This window comes from Pseudophryne corroboree, chromosome 1, assembly GCF_028390025.1.
Source record: "Pseudophryne corroboree isolate aPseCor3 chromosome 1, aPseCor3.hap2, whole genome shotgun sequence".
NCBI classification, from domain to species: Eukaryota; Metazoa; Chordata; class Amphibia; order Anura; family Myobatrachidae; genus Pseudophryne; species Pseudophryne corroboree.
Window position 1 is genome coordinate 834,219,492 of NC_086444.1, and position 11,808 is coordinate 834,231,299.

The 11,808-nt window shown below is 48.9% G+C and overlaps 1 protein-coding gene across 2 annotated transcripts in view; it reads right to left on the reverse strand.

Annotated features, from left to right (window-relative positions):
- AFF1 (ALF transcription elongation factor 1) overlaps positions 1–3,929 on the reverse strand; it is a 346,973-nt gene extending 343,044 nt beyond the window's left edge. The window contains exon 1 of one of the 2 annotated variants that reach the window (XM_063919866.1): positions 3,518–3,929. In XM_063919866.1, coding sequence (XP_063775936.1) covers positions 3,518–3,534 — 17 coding nt within the window. In that variant the 5' untranslated portion in view covers positions 3,535–3,929. The remainder of the gene's footprint in view (positions 1–3,517) is intronic. The other variant, XM_063919865.1, reaches the window with a different exon arrangement.
- Between the last annotated feature and the right edge of the window lie 7,879 nt (positions 3,930–11,808).

An 11,808-nucleotide genomic window follows, 5' to 3' on the forward strand; every position in this document is an offset into this window, starting at 1 on the left:
GCGCCAATATATTGGTAGATATATTGGCCATCGGCTGTGCTGCGGGGCCGACGCGATACGTCTGTGAACGACGGAGTTCACAGACGTATCGGCCGTACACACTGGGCGACGGACCCGCGATATATCGGCCGTTCAAGAGAACGGACGATATATCGGCCAGTGTGTACGGGCCTTAAGATGTATTTTTCGCAAACAAATACGTCTAATGCGAGCAGCGTTGCACGGGACCTGGCAGCTTACTTGCATCTCTCGCTATGTGGCGTATTGGGGCTATATGTACGAGGACACATCTGTACCTTCAATGCCAGAATTACAGGGTTCAAAAGTCTGACTGCTTCACCATGTCAGTCCCCACCCCCCTTTGCAAGAGGGAGTTATTTTCCTCCTTACAGCCAACATAGTTTGTTCAGAGGGACTTCACCTCTGCCCTTAGCTCATTATGCGCCATGACCAGTTTGTCAGGTTTAATTTCCAGCAAGTCGGTAAGACCACCTAAGGGTCACTAGCTCTCTCAACAGCTGTTGTGGCTATGTATTATTAGCTTATGCTGGAGACATGGATTTTCTTGTGCAGAAACTGGTCAGGTAGTTTGCAGCATTTTATTTAGGCAGTTACATTTATGCTAAAAATAGCCAGGGGTGGGAGTCCCTAGGCACACCAGTAGCACCCCCCTCAACCCAACTTCCCCCGCCCAATTTCATTATTTTATTGTTTGGTCATTAAATGATGGCCAATATAATAGAATAATAAATTATTATAATTATTTTTAATTATGTTTACATATTTACTAAGTAAGACAGGGGGCAGTATGTGCATGTCCTTCCCATTTACACTCCATTCTAGATGGCATATGGTACATTCGAAATTTACTGGTACTTTTTGGGCTGACAGTACCAACACAAGCAGCCAAGTGCCACCCGTGCCTAATGAGAAATTCCGCACTGAAAATAGTCATAAAAGTTCACATTATTTGTCTACAAGTTACCCTAACTTCTAGTACAAACAGTTATGTCTTCACAGGCAACGTTTACCTACAAACGAACTTAGAAATGGCTTGAAGACCTAATACCATTTTACACACTATAAATGTGATATTATAGTTTACTTTAATAACTTTTAACAAGGTTTCAAAAACAAACATATCATTTAACTTTTTGGGGAATGTGGGGGCCCATTTATCAATGAGTTTTAACTATTTAAAACTTGTGCATTATAAATGGTGCTCCAGCCAATCGGCTCCCAACTGTCATTTTTTCAAACACATGACAGGAGCTGATTGGCAGGAGCACCATTTATCATGCACAAGTTTTAAACAGCTAAAACTCCTTGATAAATGTGCCCCGTAATGTGCTTTGTTTTTAATAAAATTTGTCCTAAAAGTATCTTAAGCATATAAAAGAGTACAACTACTTTAGTCAACTATTGGTAGGCTTAAACTGCATGACTGACAACAGTAATATACCACCTTGTCTAACGTTTCCAGTAACTACTACTGACCTTTAACGTTTCTAGGTCACGGAATAGGGGTACAAGAGGTCACCAGAGAAATTAGAAAGGGTGGAAGGCTGCTAGCTCTATAAAAGGCTGCAAATTTGTAATTGCTGGGTCAGCAAACCTCTCAATCACTGCTGCCTGAAAATAGAGAGTCAGGACTATAATGAAGGCTCCACTCTTCAGCTGTCATAGTACCTTTAACTTGAGAGGCACATAAACCGTAAAAGCATACTGTTACCTTATGTTAGAAGGTAGACTGTCAAAGCTCCCTCTGAGAACGTGCTGGTTTTTATTTGTTTTTTGTTTTAAAATACCCATTCCAGGAAACTTCCTAAAGGAAAGATTTTACATTGCGCTATTTTGTGAGTCTTTCCCAATGTTGTACTTGTAAAAAAGATACAGATATGGAGACTTAACTTCTCTAAATTGAATGTCATTTTAGAACAGCTTTCTGTTAACAGGAAAAAAACAGACACACATATTGCTCATTTAGATTTCTGTATCATTAGTAAATGGATTTCTGAAAGTTTTGAAATCTTCTTAAGTGGAATAATGTTTCTTGGAGAATTCAGTTTAGTTAGCATGACTGCTGCGATTCCTGGTAAAGTTAATGAAGAATTGTGACATTTTGTTTTAGTACTAGCAGGTCTACTCGCAATTGTAACTCCTATAAATCATAACAAGTGAATATTTTTCATATACATTTATAAGGTATGTTTGCTTTTTTTGATGTTTGCTTTTGTCACAAAGAGTTCTACACAATACTGTATGTGTATCAACAAGTGTTTCACTGTTTCCTAAACAACTACATATATACTGTAAATACACTTTAGGGCATACTGACCTAATGTTCATAAGTCAAAGTATGTAAATAAACCAGAGTGATTGGATTGTGTTTAAAAGTGATATAAATTTACTCCAAGCTCCCATATTGATGGCATAACATAACAGAAACGTTTGAATTACCAACTTTCACACAACACAAATATCTGTAGACAGTCTTCAAAATGTTTCTCCAACACACTTTTCCAGCTTACAGACACGGACACAAAACATGACTCAACTACTGAAACCGGTTGAAACCACAACAGGCAGCTCTTTAAAAATAAGAATAATAATAGTGAAGTTATTGTGTGATTCCACCACTTTCCCTAGAAGTAGGATGTTGAGCTTACTCAGCAAACAGCATCACAGGAGGCAATATTTTAAATTGCTTAGGGTGGATACTTTGAACCCCCACCCCATAAGCCATGGGTATATAGGAGGTGCTCACATTACTCACCCACCCCATAAGCCATGCATAGACACAGGTACTGTATATAGGGGTGATTACAACACAAACCTACCCATAAGCCAAGTAGAGACTAGGATGTATAGGGGGTGCTCACATTATACCCCCACCTCATACACAGATACGGGCATATTAGAGATGCTCACCCCCGCAGCTGGCTACCATACAGGCACACCTGCCAACAGACCTGCTCATGACCTATTGGGCCAGATGTACTAAGCTTGAAAAGTGATAAATATCACTGTGATAAAGCACCAGCCAATCGGCTCCTAACTGTCATTTTTCAAACACAGCCTGTGACATGGCAGTTAGGAGCCGATTGGCTGGTGCTTTATCACAGTGATATTTATCACTTTTCAAGCTTAGTACATCTCCCCCATTATGAGGGAACACCACGGGACATGTTTGTTAACATGTTCCTAACATGTCACATTGTGTCACCCTCCCGCAGAAGTGAGGTGTCACACAGCGCTGAAGCCTGATACAGATGGTTACTCTGCAGAAGTCCCCCCTCCCCCGCTGAGAGTACAGCCAGCAGTCACTTCTGGCCGTGCAGCACTATAATTAGTGTAGCAGGGAAGCGCAGTGGGCTGTATAGAATGGGTACTAGCTGCCCTGAGATGTACACTCTGTAATGACGAGGAGACCGGCAGCCCCATCCGACAGCAGCACAGCTGGCAGGCACACACCCCGCGGGTGACAGGCACACATCACACACAGGGAGTCTCTTACCTGGACTGGGCAGCCATAGCGAGGTTCCTCACAGCAGGTGTCCAGTGTCCATGGGCTGATGGCTCTGTCCTAGTACCCAGCTGCTCCTCCTCGGCTCAGTCACATTATTGTGGCTGGTGTGTGTGACGCCGCCGCCGCACAGCGATCCCCGGTCTCTGCCACTTGCAGCACGTAGTATCTCTCAGGCTCAGTCCCGGCAGCAGCGGTCGCTCACCGGGCCCCGCCCACCAAGCGATTAGACGAACACGCCCATACGATGGGCGTGGCTTGTATACTTGAAGGAGAGATTACCCAGCGGGACCGCCCCTACCAGGGTCACATATAGTAGCGGCAGAGCAAATTGAGGGTTGTTCATTCCATACGAGATGCTGCAATCGGTGCCGTCCTGTCAGTGAGAGCGTATCCCGCACTTTACACGGGCTGGTGAGGAGGTGTTAGATGAGTCGTGCTGTGATTGGACAGTACGGGTATAAGGGGCGGGTGTAGAACGCAAGCCCGGCCACTCACAGGGAGTGCTGCTTACAGCTGGAGCGGTGTCATCGCGCAGATATAGGGGGAATTGTCTCGTTGACACCCACCCAGATGTTCCGGAGAGTGCTGACTTTAGGGTTCTGTGCTGGAAGGTGCTGCAACTGGGATTCCATGGAAAAGTTTGCTGTCGCATAAGGCTAGATTTATCAAAGCTTGGAGAGAGATAAATCGCTAACTTATAAGCAAGCTTCTGTCATTTTACTTGCTGTGTTTGAAAAATGACGGCAGCTGATTGGCTGGTACTGTATGGTCTATTCATAAAGCAGAGAGAAGCCCTGTTTTGCAGCCAACAGAGCTCTTCACTGCTTTAGGCAAAGGATAGACATCGTAAGCCCACCAACAAATGATGGCTGGGCTTCCACCATCAAATCTTTCGATGCGATGGTGGTTAACCATTGTATAAAAAAAAAAATTGATAGAAAAAAAAAATTGTGCATGCACAAAAAACCTGTTTTGCATACACAACACTGGATGGCCAGGGATGGGACTGGGGACGGGACCCGGAGTAAACATCGGAAAGCCATCAAATGCGGCAAGCATCGGAAAGCCACCATTGAATGGTAAAAAGTTAAAACACTACCATCAAATGAATAACATTGATGGTTTTGACCCATCACGTTTCGATGTCCATCTTTATTAGTGTCAGTATTCTCCAGCAGGGAACCCTAGTGACAACACTCTCCGCAAGGGAACCTTAGTGACAGCACTCTCCGGCAGGGAACCTACTTTAGGCTATCCATAGAGCGGGTTACCGCAGAGAAGTTCCTGACTTCTCCAGTGGCACCCCCACTCTGTGCCTGAATCGCACCACAAAAGATCAGCTTTCCGCTTCGTCATGGAATTCAGATTCAGCGTCTCAGGATTGCGTAAGCTGAACTTTGGTGTGCAAACTGCAGGGAAGCACAATGCACCAGTGCTAGCTCGCCACCGATCTCCCAGCAGTCCCTGCAGCCTCCCAGGAGCTCAGCCGGTGGAATATGCGCAGACGGGACCTGCCAGCTAGAGATGGGCAAACAGTGACACTGAAGTGTGTTGGGACACGTAATTCAACTCAGTGGAGTGCAGGCCCGGCGCTACCTGCTCAGCAAAGGGATATAAAGCAGGTAGGCACCAGGCAGGAGGCGAGCTTCCTGCTGCACCAGTGCGCCGCCTGTCCACGCTGCTGTTGCCGGCTGCTGTGCCTGTCACACTGACAGGCAGCAGCACTGGCAGCTTGGAGCCTCCTCCTCCCCGTGACAAGGGCTGTGCTCGGGCAAAAGGACGGGGCTACACAGCGCTGAGGGGGCGGAGCTACGCGGGAACATGCTGCTACAGATCCTGCTGCCCGCCAGCCATACAGCAAGACAGACAGCCTAAAAGATCAGTAAGTACATGGAAAAGAGTGAGTGAGAGAAAGTGTGTGTGTGTGTTCGCAGTAGGTGTGTGTGTAGGGGTGTCCGACTGTGTTTAGGTTGAGGGGAGGTATAATCTGAGTTTGGTGCCCCTAGCTACACACATTGTGACAGTGGGTGACATCAGGCCCGGCGGAGGGCACGGGATCTCACTGTGTAACGCCCCCCCCATGTTCTATCACTATGTGTCTCCCCCCTGTGTTCCGTCACTGTGTCACCCCTCCGTGTTCCGTCACTGTGTCACCCCCCTCCGTGTTCCGTCACTGTGTCACCCCCCTCCGTGTTCCGTCACTGTGTCACCCCCCCGTGTTCCGTCACTGTGTCACCCCCTTCTGTGTTTCATCACTGTGTAAACCCCGTGTTTGGTCACTGTCACCCCCCCGTGTTGCGTCACTGTGTCACACCCCCCGTGTTGCATCACTGTGTCGCCCCCACGTATTCCGTCACTGTGTCACCCCCACGTATTCCGTCACTGTGTCACCACCCCGTGTTCCGTCACTGTGTCACCCCCCTCTGAGTTCCGTCACTGTGTCACCCCCCCGTGTTCCGTCACTGTGTCACCCCCTTCTGTGTTTCGTCACTGCGTCACCCCCCCGTGTGGCGTCACTGTGTCACCCCCCCCCCCCGTGTTGCGTCACTGAGTCACCCCCTGGTGTTGCGTCACTGTGTCACCCCCTGGTGTTGCGTCACTGTGTCACCCCCTGGTGTTGCGTCACTGTGTCACCCCCTGGTGTTGCGTCACTGTGTCACCCCCTGGTGTTGCGTCACTGTGTCACCCCCGTGTTGCGTCACTGTGTCACCCCCCGTGTTGCGTCACTGTGTCGCCCCCACGTATTCCGTCACTGTGTCACCACCCCGTGTTCCGTCCCTGTGTCACCCCCCCTCCAGTGTTCCATCACTGTGTCACCCCTCCCGTGTTCTGTCACTGTGTCACCCCCCAGTGTTGTGTACTCCGTACTCCCCCCATGGTCTGTTACTGTGTACCCCCCCATGTTCTGTCACAGTGTACTCCCCCCCATGTTCTGTCACAGTGTACTCCCCCCATGTTCTGTCACAGTGTACTCCCCCCCGTGTTCTGTCACTGTGTCATCCCCCCATGTTGCGTCACTGTCACCCCCCGTGTTCCGTCACTGTGTCACCCCCCCCGTATTCCGTCACTGTGTCACCCCCCCTCCAGTGTTCCATCACTGTGTCACCCCCTCCCGTGTTCTGTCACTGTGTCACCCCCCAGTGTTGTGTACTCCGTACACTCCCCATGTTCTGTCACTGTGTACTCCCCCCCGTGTTCTGTCACAGTGTACTCCCCCCCCCCCCCCCGTGTTCTGTCACTGTGTCATCCCCCGTGTTCTGTCACTGTGTTCCCCCCCCCCCCCCCCCCCCCCCCAGTGTGTAAAAGAGGTCTCTACCTGGAGTAATGTGTAAAAGAGATCTCTACATGGAGTAATGCGGAATGTGTAAAAGAGGTCTCTACCTGGAGTAATGTGTAAAAGGGACTTTACATGGAGTAATGTGTAAAAGGGGCTCTACCTGGAGTAATGTGTAAAAGGGACTCTACCTGGAGCAATATATATAAGTGGTACTATAGTGTGGCATAATATGAATTGGTATATTGTGACAATGCCCCTTCCCCATGAAGCCATGTCCCTATATTTTTGCCACACATATTCGGCGCGCACTGTCCCTGTATTAAATATGGGGGGGAAGAGGTGGGCACACATTCTCTTTCTGGCACAGGGCGCCACACTGTCTAGCTCTGACCCTGCAGCCTGTTGAATGCAGCTTCCCCATAAATCTGCTCTGCTTACATGATGCAGTAGACCAGCAGCAGCTGCAGACCCTTCTGTTTCTATGGTGTGTTAAGGTCTCCTACTGCCAGTCTCCTGCTGGTCACTGATGATCAGTGCGGGTACAGGTGCCTCACTCTTCCTATCCACGCCGCTTGGGTCAACCTGCCTCTCAGACACTGGCACCGCGCGGAAGCGATGCCTGGCATGCGCTGTTCCTTTGTGAAATATGGGAGGGTGCAAATTTATAATTTGCAGAGGGGCGCCAAACACCCTAGCACCGGCCCTGGTGGAGTGTTCAACACCGTGTCATAGCTCATCAATGCACTGAAAACTTTCAGGACTCTGGGACTGACTGTGTGCCGTGCAGTAGAGCAGGAGCCCTGAGGAGATACGAGGGGGCTGTGCTGTGCGTCATCACTATTCAGGAGTCACTGAATCATTGTCAATCAGGACTCGGCAGCAAATCCAGAGCCCAGAGGAGAGACGAGGGGGGCTGTGCTGTGCTGTCTGTGAGTGTACTGCACTGAGTGTCATGTCTCAACACATTACCTTTACCTGACTCAAATCATTCGAACATCTATAAGATTCGAGTCATTGTGTCGAGACATTCACTCAGTAGCCATCTCTACCGCTGGCTTCGCAGAAGGGACAGCAGGAGAAGACAGCCGCTGGAGCCCGGGATACCGAATCGCATAGCCGGAAATGTAAATATACATGAATTGTGGTTTGGGGTTACGTAGCCGGCGCATGGGAACCCGGCGGTCAGCATACTGATACCAGGATACCGGCAGCAGAATGATGGAAGTGGGGGGCAAGCAGGTGCAACAAATCCCCTTGCGGGCTCGGCTCACTATGCTCGCCACAGATTCTATACCCACTTTATGGGGGTCGTGGACACCCATAAGTGGGAATAGCCCTTTTCTCTTACGTCCTAGAGGATGCTGGGGTCCAATTTAGTACCATGGGGTATAGACGGGTCCTTTGGGAGCCACTGGCACTTTAAGAGTTTAATAGTGTGGGCTGGCCCCTCCCTCTATGCCCCTCCTACCAGACTCAGTTTAGAAAATGTGCCCGGAGGAGTCGGTCACAGCTAGGGGAGCTCCTAGGAGTTTTCTTAGTTTTGTTGTTTTCTAGAGTAAATTAGGTTACAGGAAGGCTGCTGGCAACAGCCTTCCTGCTTCGTGAGACTGAGTGTGGGGAGTAGGAACCAACTCTTGAAGTTAGTGGTTCTCTATCTCTGCTGACAGGACACTGAGGGTGCTGATTGCAACTTGTCATCTGATATTGATACCATAGATAGGGATACCATCCCTTTAATGCTGAGTTATATCAGGGACGCCGCAGCTTACCTGAAGGAAGCGGCAAGAGATATTGGCCTCTTGGGATCAAGGGCCAGTGCCATGGCAGTCTCAGCTAGGAGGGCATTGTGGATTCATCAATGGAATGCTGATGCTGACTCTAAGAAAGCTATGGAGTCGTTACCATATAAAGGTGGTGTATTGTTTGGGGAAGGTCTCGCTGATTTGGTGTCTACGGCTACCACGGGTAAATCCTAATTTTTGCCTTATGTTCCTCCGCAGCAAAAGAAAGCTCATCACTTACAGATGCAGTCCTTTCGGCCAAACAAGTACAAAAAAGGCTGAGTTATTCCTTCCTGGCAAATAGAGGAAGGGGAAGAGGTAAAAGAACTCCAGCCGTGGCAGGATCCCAGGAGCAGAAGTCCTCCCCGGCTTCTGCCAAATCCACCGCATTACGGTGGGGCTCCTCTGCGGGAGTCCGCCCCAGTGGGGCACGTCTACGACTCTTCAGTCAGGTCTGGATTTGTTCGGACCTGGACGCCTGGGTGTTAGGAATAGTGTCCCAGGGGTACAAACTAGAGTTTCAAGACGTTCCCCCTCGACAATTTTTCAAAACGGCCTTGCCAGCTTCTCTTCTGGAAAGGGAGGTAGTATGCGATGCAATACAAAAGTTGTGTCTCAATCAGGTTATTATCAGGGTTCCCCCATCAGAACAGGGAGAAGGCTTTTATTCGAGCCTGTTTGTGGTCCCGAAGCCGGACGGCTCGGTCAGACCTATTCTGAACCTAACATCCCTCAATTGCTACCTAGAGAAATTCAAATTCAAGATGGAATCTCTCCGAGCAGTGATCTCCAGTCTGGAGGAAGGGGATTTTATGGTGTCGGTCGACATAAAGGATGCCTACTTACACATTCCCATATATCCTCCGCATCAGGCTTACCTGAGGTTTGCAGTTCAGGATTGTCATTACCAATTTCAGACGTTGCCATTTGGTCTGTCCACGGCTCCGAGGGTTTTCACCAAAGTTATGGCGGAAATGAGGGTTCTCCTGCGCAAGCAAGGAGTCACAATTATCCCGTACTTGGACGATCTCCTGATAAAGGCGAGGTCCAAGGACTAATTGCTGCGCATTACGCTCTCCCTGACAGTTCTGCAACATGGTTGGCTTCTAAACTTGCCAAAGTCAGAGTTGAATCCGACGAAAAGACTGTCGTTTTTGGGAATGATTCTGGACACGGAATTACAGAGGGTTTTTCTTCCAGAAGAGAAGGCTCTAGAAATTCAGAGTCTGGTCAAACAAATTTTGAAACCAGCAAGAGTGTCTATCCATCAATGCACTCAATTGCTGGGGAAGATGGTGGCGGCCTACGAGGCCATTCAGTTTGGCAGGTTCCATGCCAGAGTGTTTCAGTGGGATCTGTTGGACAAGTGGTCCGGATCTCATCTGCACATGCACCGGAAAATAATACTGTCCTCCAGGAACAGAATCTCACTCCTGTGGTGGCTGCACAGCTCTCACCTCCTAGAGGGTCACAGATTCGGGATCCAGGACTGGATCCTAGTGACCACGGATGCGAGTCTCCGAGGCTGGGGTGCAGTCATACAGGGGGAAACCTTCCAGGGAAAATGGTCAAGCCAGGAAGTTTCTCTACACATAAATGTGTTGGAGTTAAGTGCAATTTAATAGCGTTAGCACACATAAACCGCCAGGGCGGAACAAAGAGCAGAGCGGCGATGGCAGAGGCCACAAAAGTTCTACGCTCGGCGGAAAGACATACAAGCGCGCTGTCAGCGGTTTTCATTCCAGGAGTGGACAACTGGGAAGCAGACTTCCTCAGCAGACACGATCTCCATCCGGGAGAGTGGGGTCTTTATCAAGAGGTCTTCGCAGAAGTGACAAGTCTTTGGGGGATTCCTCAAATAGATATGATGGCGTCTCGCCTCAACAAGAAACTTCAGAGATATTGTTCCAGGTCGAGAGACCCCCAAGCAATAGCAGTGGACGCCCTAGTGACACCATGGGTGTTTCAATCGGTGTACGTGTTCCCTCCGATTCCACTCATTCCAAAGGTGCTAAAGATCATAAGAAGAACAAAGGTTCAGGCTATCCTCATTGTTCCGGACTGGCCAAGAAGGGCTTGGTATCCAGATCTTCAGGAATTGCTCATAGGAGATCCCTGGCCCCTTCCTCTACGGGAGGATCTGTTACAGCAGGGGCCGTGCGTGTATCAAGACTTACCGCGGCTACGTTTGACGGCTTGGCGGTTGAGCGTCGGATCCTAGCCCGAAAGGGTATTCCCAGTGAAGTCATTCCCACACTTCTCCGGGCTGGTGTGAGTCCAAGAAAGCTCCTGTGGAAGAATTTCAGCTAGGGCGTTTTCTCCATTTTCTGCAAGCAGGTGTGGATGCGGGCCTAAAGTTAGGCTCAATTAAAGTACAGATTTCGGCCTTGTCAATTTTCTTTCAAAAAGAATTGTCCTCCCTTCAGAGCCCGTATTTAATCTTCCATGAAGGTAGAGCAGAGTTGAGGACTCGTCAACAATTTCTGCCAAAGGTGGTTTCATCATTCCACATGAACCAACCTATTGTGGTGCCAGTGGCTACTGACGCCTTCCCTGAGTCAAAATCTTTAGATGTGGTTAGGGCTTTAAAGATTTATGTCGCCAGGACAGCTCATCTGAGGAAAACAGATGCTCTGTTTGTCCTCTATGCTACCAACAAGATTGGGGCTCCTGCTTCCAAGCAGACTATTGCACGCTGGATCTGTACTACGATTCGTCATGCTCATTCTACGGCTGGATTGCCGTTACCGAAATCAATGAAGGCCCACTCTACCAGAGAGGTGGGCTCATCCTGGGCGGCTGCCCGGGGGGTCTCGGCATTGCAACTCTGCCGAGCAGCTACTTCGTCGGGTTCAAACACTTTTGCGAAGTTTTACAAGTTTGATACCCTGGCTGATGAGGACCTCATGTTTGGTCAATCGGTGCTGCATAGTCATCCGCACTCTCCCACCCGTTCTGGAGCTTTGGTATAAACCCCATGGTCCTTTTGGTGTCCCCAGCATCCTCTAGGACATATGATAAAATAGGATTTTAATACCTACCGGTAAATCCTTTTCTCTTAGTCCATAGAGGATGCTGGGCGCCCGTCCCAGTGCGGACTCTATCTGCAATTTTTAGTTATTAGTTCTGTTTACACACGTGTTGTGTTATGATTATAGTCAGTCTGTTGCTGACGTTATTCATGCCGTTGACTGGAGTTTTGTTAATTGACATGTTGTACA